This window comes from Balaenoptera physalus, assembly GCF_965194825.1.
Source record: "Balaenoptera physalus genome assembly, chromosome: 8".
In the NCBI taxonomy this organism is placed as follows: Eukaryota; Metazoa; Chordata; class Mammalia; order Artiodactyla; family Balaenopteridae; genus Balaenoptera; species Balaenoptera physalus.
This window is the reverse complement of record NC_138887.1, coordinates 115,612,563-115,626,988: the sequence shown is the minus strand read 5'-3', so window position 1 is coordinate 115,626,988 and position 14,426 is coordinate 115,612,563. Positions and strand designations below refer to the sequence as shown.

At 36.8% G+C, this 14,426-nt stretch overlaps 2 protein-coding genes across 4 annotated transcripts in view; one reads left to right on the top strand and one right to left on the bottom strand.

The window, feature by feature from the left end:
• Nucleotides 1–14,426, bottom strand: part of CNTNAP2 (contactin associated protein 2) — a 2,064,732-nt gene that overhangs the window by 1,437,044 nt on the left and 613,262 nt on the right. For both annotated transcript variants that reach the window (XM_082473843.1, XM_082473842.1), the window contains exon 3: nt 691–801. In XM_082473843.1, the coding sequence (XP_082329969.1) occupies nt 691–801 (111 nt within the window). The remainder of the gene's footprint in view (nt 1–690; nt 802–14,426) is intronic.
• LOC309666434 (uncharacterized protein) overlaps nt 1–14,426 on the top strand; it is an 817,765-nt gene that overhangs the window by 757,570 nt on the left and 45,769 nt on the right. The window lies entirely within an intron of this gene.

Here is a 14,426-nt window from a genome sequence, read left to right as displayed (position 1 = left end):
TTATATCAGCATTCCTTTGAAGCAAAAGAGTTTTAAGTTTCTGTTCTTAATCATCTTCGTTTATTCTCTATCAACTGCTGTCTACTTTGAAATCATCATTTACTAATTAATACCATGTCTTTAAAGTCCAAAAGTCAAATTTTAGCTGCAAATGTACACAAATTTTTACATGGCTTTAGTAACAAAGCTAAATTCTGTGTGCTGGGGGAGAAATTGCAAAGGGTCATATTTTTTCATCCTGCATTTTCAATAGAAACTAAGTGTGTACATTAATAAAAAGGGACAAAAGCAGTTAATACAAAGTATTCTTTTTCGTGCATGATACACATATTTGGAACCAATTCGTTTTTAACTTCTTTCTAAATGATTTTCTGATTAACAAGACTTCCCTTAACTCAGAACTTTTATGTCATTTTGAATTGATTATCATATGCAACTCCAAAAATCCTTCCTCTTTAATTTACCATCTCTTATTTCTAGCCCATTTTTTTTCTATATCACTCCACAATAGTGGCTACAAAAGAGGTTTATAGCAAGTGTCTATGTCTCTGTTAACAAAAGCGAGGAGAATGATTTTGGGTGCCAGCTAATAGCTCTTGTACGATAAAATATACTTTAGAAATGCAGTTGTAAATATAACATGTTCTCCTTTAATACATTTGTCGACAAATGAAATAAAAGTTGCCTTACCCCCTCGCTTGTTGATCTTGGCATAGCCAGGAGAATAGCTCCCAGACATAGAGCATGAGCTGCTGAAAGCTACATGGGGGAGTCCAGACACAAGTGGCTCATCACATTTTTCTGAAAAGACAAGAGAGAGAGATTCAATAAAGATCTTTAAATATTCATTGGATAAAATGATTTGTTAAAATAATCATTGAATATAGTACAAAATTTAAAATCTATCTAGCAAATGATTGGAATTTCGGTAACTCAACTATGATAATTCTAATAAACCACAGGCACAGTTTAAACCACCTTCTGATTCTCAAGAGTTATAACTATGATAGACTGCTTTATTCTGAGGGGCCTCAACGCAGGCTTGCTATCTCAGACTCATGAATAACATTGTGGTTGTTCATTTCCCAAGCTTTGGAATCTGGCATCTCCTAAAAATCTTCAGTTATTTATTCATTCTAGGGATCCGGGGATAGAAACATGGAGACTGAAGGAGGGAAGACCAGGAGGAATAATATCCAAACTAAAAGATTAGGAAAGAGGTGTCAGTAAGAGAAGACAAGATAATCGCCAACACGAAAAGCACTGCTGTCTAAAAAAATTAATCAGTTCCCATCATACTTGACTAATCAACTGCACTGGAACCAGCCGATCACTCAGTTCTACTCCGCGCTTGGCGTCTACACCGCCATTAACTTTCTTTCCCTCCTCCCTTACTACTGCTGACTCTCCCATTTCACTTTGAGGGATTGTTCTCACCTTCCTAATGTCTAAATGTTAAGGGGCCCGGGACTCAACTCTTGGGGTTCTTTTCAGTCTCCTCTTGCTCTCTGGGAGACTGCACCAAGGGCCATGTCTTCTCAGACTGGAATATCCCCAATCCTACCACCTCTTGTCACCTGGTCATCTGGTCCAAGAAGCCATCCACGATCACTGCTGTGAAAGACTGAATAGCCTTCCTGCTTCCTCCCTTGCTATAGTCCTCTGTACACAGTAGCCAAAGGGACAGTTTTAAAAATACAGGTGGGTAAGGTGGCTCCTGCGCTCAACATATCCCCTGGCTCCTGTTCTCAGTCACTTGGAATGAAGTGCAACGTCCTCCAATGGCCCACAGTGGTCCCTGCAAGAGACCACAAGCCTCGTCCCTCACCTCCCCCAGGCTCTGCTCAATGTTATCTCTCACAATGCAGACGAACTTTCCTAGTCCACCCAGCTACAAGAATACCGCACTGCCCTCACTCTCTGTACCCACTTCCAGCTTTATTTTCCTTCATAGCATTTAGAGCCATCTGACACGTTGTGTTTTCTCTCATTCAATTGTTTGGTTGCTTTTCTCTTCCACTCGATTGGAAGCTCTACGGAAATAAAGTTTTTGATAGTTTGCTTAATGCTTACTTTCCAGTGATCTGAACAGTACCTGGCACTTGGCACACACTCTCACAACATTTGTAGAGGAAGGAAGGAAGGGAGGGAGGGAGGGAAGGGGGGAGGGAGGGGGGATAAATGAATGAAAAACAACAACAACAACAACTAAATCCAACAAACTCAGAGTCTCAAAGCATGATGCTGAATTACAACATGGTGCAACACCTAACTTTTAGAGGGATGGTCTTAAATCCCCAACAAGTGTTTACACGTGTTCAGTATTCTGTTTAATATGATACAGAACTACTGTGTTTTCTAGAATGGCTGCTCTCTCACATATTCATAAACAGGAAAAAAAACTAGCAGTAGAAAGAATGAACTAGTTTTCTTGAAAAGTCACTCAAGTGGAGTGAAGTCCCCAATGATACTGGGGAAATGAATTATTATTCATTACCTCACCATTCAAGTGTGTATAAAACTGAAGTTAAAATGAACACATCCATCCTTGTAAATCATAGTTAGATTTCTTATTTTTCTTAGTTCTGCTGCAAGTGCCTCTGAGAAATATGCATGTGTGTATGAATATAGTCTCTGGAAAGTTAAATGTAAAAGAATGAAACGATGAACATAAAATTTATTTAAAAAGTATCAATTCACAAAGTAAGAATCCACAGTGAAGGATTTCATATTAACTGTCTAAAAATTTACTATTCAGTTTAGATGCCAGTGAGCACACATATAAAACCTTGATTTCCTAACTTCTGACTCAGTCTAACTTTGTACAGTCTTTTGATGTAAATTCTGCATTTAACTTTAAGGAGTAATGGTTACTTCAGAAGTTTCCATTATATTAAGAATGTGCTAATGTTCATTCATTTTTATTTTATTCATTCATATAAAATAAGAATCTATGACATATAGACACTAATATATACAAAACAAATAACCAATAACCAACAAGGACCTACATTATAGCACAGAGAACTATACTCAATATTTTGTAATAACCTATAAGGGAAAAGAATAGGAAAAAGAACACATATATATATATATTTATTTATGAATCACTTTGCTGAACACCTGAAACTAAGAAAACATTGTAAATCAAATATACTTCAATAAAAAATAAAATAAAATAAAATAATAAAAATTAAATAAATAAATAAATATGTAAAAAAGAACCTGTGCTGTGCCAGGCACAGGAAATGCAGCAGTACATGAAACTGACAACATTCCTGTCCTCATATAATTTATGTTCCAGCAGAAACTAAAAATAACTAAAACAAAAACAAAAAGGTAAAAACATAAAGGTTAATTTATAGTATGAGATGGTGAAAAATACTACAGAGAGATACTAAATATGAAAGAGGGGGCAAGGAGTTTGGGGGGTGGGGTGGAGGTTGAGAGAGTTGCTGTTTTTTGCTGCCTAGTCAAGAAAAGCCCCTTTGATCAGGTGACATCTGAGTAGTAATTTGAAGGAAAAGAGGAAGTGAGCTCTGCTAGAAATCAACAGGATCGAGCCAGGAGAAACCTTTTCTAGTCTAAACCTGCTCAATAAGGCTAGCTTATACCTGGTAATAAGGAATGACACATTTTCCAAAAGTAAGCATTCAATGCATATATAGTTACATGTTACACATGGAAAGTAATTAAAATGAAGTTGATAAATAATTAAGTGATCCATTAGCAAGTTTAAATTTAGAATAAATATAGCAGTTATAAAACCTGAAGATAGTTTATCCTTATTACATTTAAAAAAAAAATTTGACTTCCATAACAAATTAATCATCTTCATACAAAATTAAAATTTTTCCACTGATTTTTAAAACTCATATAAACCAAAATAACAAAATTAGAATAAAACTTGGATCAGGAAAGATAAGAGCATATAAAAGATTATTTGCTTTTTTTAAAAAAGGGGACTATAAAATTATTATCAGAATTTAAGCATCGGCAACCTCACAATCTTCTAAACTGAGACAAAATCTATAACCATGTAATTAAGAAAAATGCTACATAACTGTATGTTCTCCTGGAAGACTTTAATCACAAATATTTCTTGAGATCTTACTCTATGCTCTGTACTGTTCTAACAAGTTTGGGCAATAAAATCTACCTATGTATCATCTATCTATCTATCTATCTATCTATCTATTATCTATCTACCTCCCATCCCCTCATGAGATGCAATAATATACGGACCCACATAAAGTAATTAAACATGAAACAAGAGAATAATACCGCCAGTTTGTAATTCAATGCTGAATAGAATATAATCAAGTACTGAAAGTAACAAATAAATTAAAATGCAGGGCTGTTTTTTAGGTGACTTCCTTGTCACTACTTGCTCTGTCCTAAGTGTGTGACCTTGAGTATGTCAGTTAACCCCCTTTCTACAGATGACTCACATATAATATGAAGAAATTAGCTAAGATTCTCGCAAGCCCTAAAACCCCCGAGCATTGTCAAGCACAGGAGACCACAACTATATCCCACAGGCCAAATCTGGCCCACTGCTCCTCGCTTTTGTAAGTAAAGTTGTGTTGGAGAACAGCCTCACTCACTCATTTATGTATTGTATGCGGCTATATTCACAGGGCAGCACAATGTCACAAAATGAGACTATACGGCCTCCACCTATGGGATGCAGCAAAAGCAGTTATAAGAGAGAAGTTTATAGCAATACAATCCTACCTCAAGAAACAAGAAACATGAAACATGAAACATCTCAAATAAACAACTTAACCTTACACCTAAAGCAATTAGAGAAAGAAAAAAAAAAAACCCCAAAGTTAGCAGAAGGAAAGAAGTCATAAACATCAGATCAGAAATAAATGAAAAAGAAATGAAGAAAACAATAGCAAAGATCAATAAAACTAAAATCTGGTTCTTTGAGAAGATAAAATTGATAAACCATTAGCCAGACTCATCAAGAAAAAAAGAGAGAAGACTCAAATAAATAGAATTAGAAATAAAAAAGAAATAACAACTGACACTGCAGAAATACAAAGGATCATGAGCAATTACTACAAGCAACTATATGCCAATAAAATGGACAACCTGGAGGAAATGAACAAATTCTGAGAAAAGCACAACCTTCCGAGACTGAACCAGGAAGAAATAGAAAATATAAACAGACCAAACACAAGCACCGAAATTGAAACTGTGATTAAAAATCTTCCAACAAACAAAAGCCCAGGACCAGATGGCTTCACAGGCGAATTCTATCAAACATTTAGAATAGCGCTAACACCTGTCCTTCTCAAACTCTTCCAAAATACAGCAGAGGGAGGAACACTCCCAAACTCATTCTACGAGGTCACCATCACCCTGATACCAAAACCAGACAAAGATGTCACAAAGAAAGAAAACTACAGGCCAATATCACTGATGAACATAGATGCAAAAATCCTCAACAAAATACTAGCAAACAGAATACAGCAGCACATTAAAAGGATCATACACCATGACCAAGTGGGGTTTATCCCAGGAATACAAGGATTCTTCAATATACGCAAATCAATGTGATACACCATATTAACAAATTGAAGAATAAAAACCATATGATCATCTCAATAGATGCAGAAAAAACTTTGGACAAAATTCAACAACAATTTATGATAAAAACCCTCCAGAAAGTAGGCATAGAGGAAACTTACCTCAACATAATAAAGGCCATATATGACAGACCCACAGCCAACATCATCCTCAATGGTGAAAAACTGAAACCATTTCCACTAAGATCAGGAACAAGACAAGGTTGCCCACTCTCACCACTATTATTCAACATTGTTTTGGAAGTTTTAGCCACAGCAATCAGAGAAGAAAGAGAAATAAAAGAAATCCAAATCAGAAAAGAAGAAGTAAAGCTGTCATTGTTTGCAGATGACATGATACTATACATAGAGAATCCTAAAGATGCTACCAGAAAACTACTAGAGCTAGTCAATGGATTTGGTAAAGTAGCAGGATACAAAATTAATGCACAGAAATCTCCTTCATTCCTACACACTAATGATGAAAAATCTGAAAGAGAAATTAAGGAAACACTCCCACTTACCATTGCAACAAAAAGAATAAAATACCTAGGAATAAATCTACCTAAGGAGACAAAAGACCTGCATGCAGAAAACTATAAGACACTGATGAAAGAAATTAAAGATGATACCAACAGATGGAGAGATATATCATGTTCTTGGATTGGAAGAATCCACATTGTGAAAACGACTATACTCCCCAAAGCAATCTACAGATTCAATGCAATCCCTATCAAACTACCACTGGCATTTTTCACAGAACTAGAATAAAAAATTTCACTATTTGTATGGAAACACAAAAGACCCTGAATAGCCAAAGCAATCTTGAGAAAGAAAAACGGAGCTGGAGGAATCAGGCTCCCAGACCTCAGACTATACTACAAAGCTACAGTCATCAAGACAGTATGGTACTGGCACAAAAACAGAAATATAGATCAATGGAACAGGATAGAAAGCCCAGAGATAAACCCATGCACATATGGTCACCTTATTTTTGATAAAGGAGGCAAGAATATACAAGGGAGAAAAGACAGCCTCTTCAATAAGTGGTGCTGGGAAAACTGGACAGCTACATGTAAAAGAATGAAATTAGAACACTACCTAACACCATACACAAAAATAAACTCAAAATGGATTAAAGACCTAAATGGAAGGCCAGACACTATAAAACTCTTAGAGGAAAACATAAAACATAGGCAGAACACTCTATGACATAAATCACAGAAAGATCCTTTTTGACCCACCTCCTAGAGAAATGGAAATAAAAACAAAAATAAACAAATGGGACCTAATGAAACTTAAAAACTTTTGCACAGCTAAGGAAACCATAAACAAGATGAAAAGACAACCCTCAGAATAGGAGAAAGTGTTTGCTAATGAAGCAACTGACAAAGGACTAATCTCCAAAATTTACAAGCAGCTCATGCAGCTCAATAACAAAAAAACGAACAACCCAATCCAAAAATGGGCAGAAGACCTAAATAGACATTTCTCCAAAGAAGATATACAGATTGCCAACAAACACATGAAAGGATGCTCAACATCACTAATCATTAGAGAAATGCAAATCAAAACTACAATGAGGTTATCACCTCACACCAGTCAAAATGGCCATCATCAAAAAATCTACAAACAATAAATGCTGGAGAGGGTGTGGAGAAAAGCGAACCCTCTTTCACTGTTGGTGGGAATGTAAACTGATACAGCCACTATGGAGAACAGTATGGAAGTTCCTTAAAAAACAAAAAATAGAACTACCACATAACCCAGCAATCCCACTACTGGGCGTATGCCCTGAGGAAACCATAATTCAAAATGAGTCATGTACCATAATGTTCACTGCAGCTCTATTTACAATAGCCAGGACATGGAAGCGACATAACTGTCCATTGACAGATGAATGGATAAAGATGTGGCACATATATACAATGGAATATTACCAGCCATAAAAAGAAACGAAGTTGAGTTATTTGTAGTGAGGTGGATGGACCTAGAGTCTGTTATACAGAGTGAAGTAAATCAGAAAGAGAAAAACAGATACCATATGCTAACTCATATATATGGAATCTAAAAAAAGAAAAAACAATGGTTATGAAGAACCTAGGGGCAGGACGGGAATAAAGACACAGACCTACTAGAGAATGGACTTGAGGACAAGGGGAGGGGGAAGGGTAAGCTGGGACAAAGTGAGAGAGTGGCATGGACATATATACACTACCAAATGTAAAAAAATCAATAGCTAGTGGGAAGCAGCCACATAGCACAGGGAGATCAGCTCGGTGCTTTGTGACCACCTAGAGGGGTGGGATAGGGAGGCTGGGAGGGAGATGCAAGAGGGAGGAGATATGGGGATATATGTATATGTATAGCTGATTCACTTTGTTATAAAGTAGAAACTAACACACTATTGTAAAGCAATTATACTTCAATAAAGATGTTAAAAAAAAAAAAGAGACTATATGGCCTCCAAAGTGAAACTATTTACTATCTGACCTTTTACAGAAATAGTTTTCCAACCTCTGGTTTAATATAATAAATATTCCATGTATCCACGAAGAAGAAAGATTAATGATCAATTATGGTAACAGGTAACATACAAATAATGAATACGACCTGAAGAATTGAGGGCATATAGATGAAGAGGGTTGAGAACACTGTAGAGAGAGGAAACGTTTAGGCAAAATCAGGGAGAGTACAGCGGGGATGAAATTTCCTGGAGATGCTTGTCACTGCACTCCACGTGTGCCCACATTGCCAGACTGACTATGATGGTGAACTATCCATTTCTATCTCCAACTGTAATAATAGTTATTACACATTCCATCTTCCAAAGAGACAGCTTGCTTGTTGTTCTAGAACATGTGTCTCAATATTCTGCAGACATTAAATATTAGGAAATCAAGCAAATCCCCAGAGAAAGTTAGAATTTTTATAGTAGTAGTAGTAGTAGTAGTAGTAGAGAGAGAGAGAATGCTAACATTTGAAATAATTTAGTATTGTATTTTCCCATACTAGGATGTCTTCCAAAACTACAGCCACACAGTTACGGCAAATATTCGGTCTCCAGTGTACTTCCATTCCAGGGAATCTTGGATGAAAACTAGAGGAGCAGATGGGCCTTGAGTTTTATTTTCATACAATTTCAGTCAGTCTTCAGACGAGCTGTAAGAATTCTGCACGAATTCAAGCTGGAACAGAGGAAATGATTGGCGAAGAGAGGTGAAATGGCTGTTGCCCTTCACCTATGAGAGTGTGGCCAAGAGAGATATCTATTGGCAAGCAGTATGGGCAGGAATTTGCAAGGTCAAATGACTTCAGAACAGATGTAACTGACATCAGAATATCATTCAACTGTATCTGTGATTGAAAAATAATGTTGGAAAATTTTCATAACACATCTTTAAAAAGTATAGCGCTTAAATATATGTTTTATATCACACATTTGGAAATACAAACCGGATACCCAGAAAACAATTAACACTAGCAAAGGACTCCAACACCAAACAGTGCTATCAGGATGGAAATTCTAGCAGTATCTTCGATTCGTATTTAGGAAAAAAAAAAAAAAACAACTGGAAAAGGCATATTCTCACGGGAATACATAACTCAATGGTCTCCTTACATCCTATGCATTCAATTCCTAACTTTTGAAGCTAGAGCTACATTACTCTTCCTGCCTCAGGTTTTATGACCCTTCCTCTCCATTGTCAGGGAAAATTTAAGAGGCCAGACCTCGCCCTAAACTCTTCTGTTTCCAATCAATAGCCTCCTGCCTTGCTCCTTATGGCCAAAATTATCTTCAAATCCAAGCTAAACGTCTGTGCTAATTCCCTAGTAGCAACTCATTTCCTCCAGAGATGGTCTCTCTTCCCCTGACGCTCATTTCAGGGTCTGGAGTCCCACCTCGATGCTCCAGGACTGCATCGTGCCTCCCGCTCCCGAACTTCCTGAGGCTCTGTCTGCTCACCCAGGTGCCCAAACATAGCCAACTGCTGTCCTCACCAGCTGAGACTGCAACTACCTGTGTCCCCACCTACTGATGACGATGCCAGCCTCTGAACCATCTCCCTGACTTCCTAGACAAAGCATGCTTTTCGTTAATTTGCTTCAAAGACAGTGGAAAATCCTTTGGACAAATGAGGCGTTATTTCTTGTCTAGCCTAGTGGATAGTTTCAGGATTTGAATGAAAAGGAGACTGAAGTCATGACTCAGGTGCTTCCTGAGTAATCACTGAGGTTAGTATCGCCCCTTAAATTCTTCACAAATTATAAGAAGCATCAGTTTCCACACTCTGACCAAGAGAAGACTTGTATGGGATCTAGTACTTCTTTATTTTAGAGATTTTATTCCCAAGATTATGATTCCCTGTGTGTGTTTTTTTAAAATTTTCCTCTCAATAAAGAGGAGAGAACAAGGAAGGAAGGGAGGGAGGAAGGGAGAGAAGGAAGGAAGGAAGGAAGGAAGGAAGGAAGGAAAGAAGGAGGGAAGAAGGGAGGGAAGGAGGGAGAGAGGGAGGGAGGGAGGGAGGGAAGGAGGGAGAGAGGGAGGGAGGGAGGGAGGGAGGGAGGGAAGGAGGGAAGGAAGGAAGGAGGGCAGACAGCACTAACAATAACTTCACAATATTTCTTTACAGCTGTGGCAGATCCACTATTTTTACTCCCTATAAACTTGGGCCGCTGCTTACAGAAGTATTTTGTTTTGATGCACTTAGAAACATGGTGCTTTGTCTTCTTTCCTTGACACGCATTACTTGAATAGGCTCTGTATTTTTCACCTCAGGACTTTGCGAACTTTAGCATTCTATTAAAAAACCAAAACAAACTGAGCTCATTCCACATGTAATCTGTGGAAATCCCATACCCCAATTACTTCTCTCTATGGAAAGGGTGTAAACCTATCTGGAAGCCAAATGTCCTTAAATTTAATAATTTACAGATGTATTTTGAAATATAAGTATTGTATTATTCCTTGAATGTATGGCAAGTACAGGGAATATAAATAAGACTTTCTCTTCCAGTATTTTTTAATAATTTTTTTCAAGTTCAGTTATTTTAACCTAACCTGGTCTAATAAATATTTTCTTGGGATAGTTGTGACTTTCAAAGGTAGTATTAGGCTGAGGTTTCCCCAATATTAGCACATGGAGGAACATTAGCACATTAGCACATGCTCTGCACAATAAAAAGATCGAGATTTTATTCCTAAGGGCCAGAATTTGGAGGACTAGCTTCTGTCTTATCCAGAGTCTCCTCAGTTTTTCCATTACTTCAAATGTCTAGTTTTGGGTCAGTTTTTCTATGATATTTTACATCATAGCAATAGAAAGTAAATGGTTAAAAAAATCCGTGTTATAGGAGCATTCTAGAAAAATGTTTGCTCCTCCTTAGCGCAAAACCACCAAGGACTCCAACTCATCTCCTAGTTTATATATCTTCACTTCCATCATATTTTCCTCCCACTCTTCTGATTCATACCTTGCTTTGTGTACCTTCTCCAATTTCCCTGGCCTACTCTGTGTCACTAGAAATAAGATCTATTTTTTTCCTGATCCTATAAAATGTCATACAATACAGAGATAGAAAGGACTTTCATAATCCAAAGAAGTAATCACTGTTACAAGTCTTCACACAAACACACACACACACACACACTACATTTAATATAACATATATGTTTAAATAAGCAAGAACATTTACCATCTGGTCTTTAGCCTACTTTGACCTATCACAGAAATTCCCATACAAATATTGCCTTCTGTTTTAAAATAAAAATAAATATTGTTTTTGTGTATTTAATTTTATATAGGGACCTTTATTATTTATATCTGGATCTGCATAGCAGGGTTAAATTCCTGCACAGAAAATGCAAGAGTATAAGCTCATTGGTAAAACAGATTATGTAGTTAAGTTGAGAATTAATTGTCCTTTCATACAATGTATGGAAGAATGGATTTAGTTTCCTTTACCTACTCCACAAAGAACTTAGCGGTCATGAAGAGAAGTGCAATTAGTTTGCCATCAAATGCTAATTTAGGGAAAAGTTAAACATAATGAATTTAGAACTAAATCAACTGAGTGGACATACTTTACCTGATATGCAATGAAAATCATTAAGTGAAAAAAGGAAACTTATATCTCCCCCTTTTTCTTCTCACTGAATCTTTCCTGTTTACTAGTCAATGGAGGTGACTCTATTTACTTTTTTGTTCATTTTCTATTCTATGGGACACAGCCCAATGTGCTACATATGCATGACAGTAGCCATGCGGTAAATAAGGCATCTATCCCTCTTCCATCTCAGTAGCATAAACAATAGAGACCATTAAACCAAAATCAGCAAATAAAGAAATAGTAATAGCAATCATTTATTGAGTACTTATGTGGCAGGCAATATAGTAAATATTCTGAGAGAATTCTCTCAATGAGTTACCTTAGTAAGCCTTTGATATAGGTATCATTACCATTTTACAGATGAGGAAGCTTGAGACCTCACAGCTAAAGAATGATAGAACCAGGACAAAAACCAAGTGTGCCTGATTACAAGACCTATGTTTTTGAGGTCTACATTTCAAGGTCACGGCATCTCCAGATTCACTTTGGATAAAATTTGTGTTTTCAAGGTCACGGCATCTCCAGATTCACTTTGGATAAAATTTGTGTATGTTGCATTGGATTTATTCCTAGGTGTACAGATCTCCTAATAATATTGAAGTGGTCAGATTTTTCTTACCACTTCCCATTTTGATCCCAGGAATTTACTTAAAGTGATACCCTATACCATGATATTGCAGCAGTTTCAATATCTTCTGTCCACAGCAGACCCAGACCTTTCAACTAAAAGGAAGAGACTCCTGCAGTTTTACATAGGTGTTCTCAGAGAAAACCATATTGAATCAGCCACTCAGTTGATATGCCTACATCCAATGAGTACAACATTCAGCAAAGGACATCAAATTTATTCCATTTATTCATGTAATAAATATTTATTGGGTACTTATTTCCTGATTCAAACTTTATCCCTTTAAAATCCATTTTCTTCACAGTCGCCAGATGGATCTTTTAAAAATGGGGATCAGATTATTCCTGCCCATTGCTCCTGATGGCTTCCCCTCGCATTGAGTATGTTATCCCAACTCCACCAAAGCCTGCAATGGTCTGGCCCTCAGTGATCTCTGGTGTTATTTTATTTCACTCTTCTCCTCTGGGTCACTAAGCTCTTCATTTCACTCTCCTTTCTCTTTTTCAGACACACAAAGCACACTCCCTCTCACAGCCCTTTCCCCCTTCCCTGCCTCCCGGCTAGAATTCCCTTCATCAGGTCTAAAGAGGGCTGGCTTTTCTCCAGGCTGCCCCCAACTCAAATACCATCCCCTCTTTGGCCAGTGTCTAAATTCACCAACTCAATTTTCACCTTCATATGCCCCAAACATTACTTGCTATTCAATGGATTGCACTGTTTTATTTTGTTCACAGCACCAATCACAATCTAAAATTACCTTGACTGTTTATTTTTTTTTAATTTGTTTATTACTTGTTGACTGGGTAGTAAGGACAATGGGAACGGGGCATGTGCCTGTCCTGTTGAGCCTGTATTCCCAGGGCCTAAGAACCTGGCATGCAGCACGAATGCCATAAAAGGCTATTGCATCAATGCATTACTGACAATGACAGGTAATAAATCCATCTAAATGTGAGCAAGGCACAACAGTTCCTAGTTTTGGCTGTTGAGATGTATCCACTTTATCTATCTAATGGACATTTTTGCATTTTTCCATTTTAAAAACTGCTTGTGCAGAGAGAGTTGATTTTATCCCATGATGTTACGTGTAGATCTTCCTCGCTGTAACCCACGTGAGAGAGAGCATCTCTCTGTTCTTTACCACCTTAAAATCACCTGTCGTTTGAACCCTTGGATTATATTGAGGGTTCTTCTATATCATCAGTACACGCCTTTAGAACTTTTAAAATATCTTGGCTCCAGCAAATGAATTTTGTAAGAGTTGAAGTTACTGACTTTTCTGAGAGAGCTCTTTTACAGCTCTTCTTTGTTTTCAAAAGAACATAAGAATTTGGTATTTCGAATATAACACTTTCATCCTGTATCATTGACAATCTACTGTGATAAGTATCTCTTTATACTTTGATCTCCCTGCTATGTGGTGATTCTTCTGGAAGGAAGGGGACTTCATTACATTCTCAATATATGGAAAATAGAACATATAGTAGGGATCTTCATATACTTTGAAAAATATTGAACACCATCAGTTCAGTAGCATCTGATAACGAATAGCTTCAATGTTATTATCTAAAAAAGTCAGATCAACTTTCTTCCATTCTGTCTTTTTTTAGTCCAATAGTTATATTCAGAAAAAATTTAAGGTAGTATAACTAGAAAATCAGTCACGTTGCAAGAATCATGGTTATAAATCAAATAGGAAATTGTCTGGTCTGCATGTACCAAGGGCGAATTACTCAAGACCTGTAGTTCAAATTTTGCTGGACATTTAACAGCTGCAGCATGTTTCTGACATATGGTTTAACAGATTAATCAGTTTCAAATTATCTACTGAACTGTTAATACTAGAAAAAAATTGATTTGTGAGGCTTTAAAAGTTTTTGTCTCCTCTAAGTCAATTTTCTAATTTCAGAGAAATAAATCCTATCACAAAAAATAATATCAACTTTTACCCTTTGTGTAATATAGAAAAGGTTGTGAAATTTAATTCATATTACTTCATGAAAAAAAGAAATGGTATTCAAAAATAGCATCAACTATTTGCCCTGGAGCCAGGCAGAGGTTTTAATCTCTAATATAATGGTGAACAGTGTCCTTTTTTTTTTTTTTTT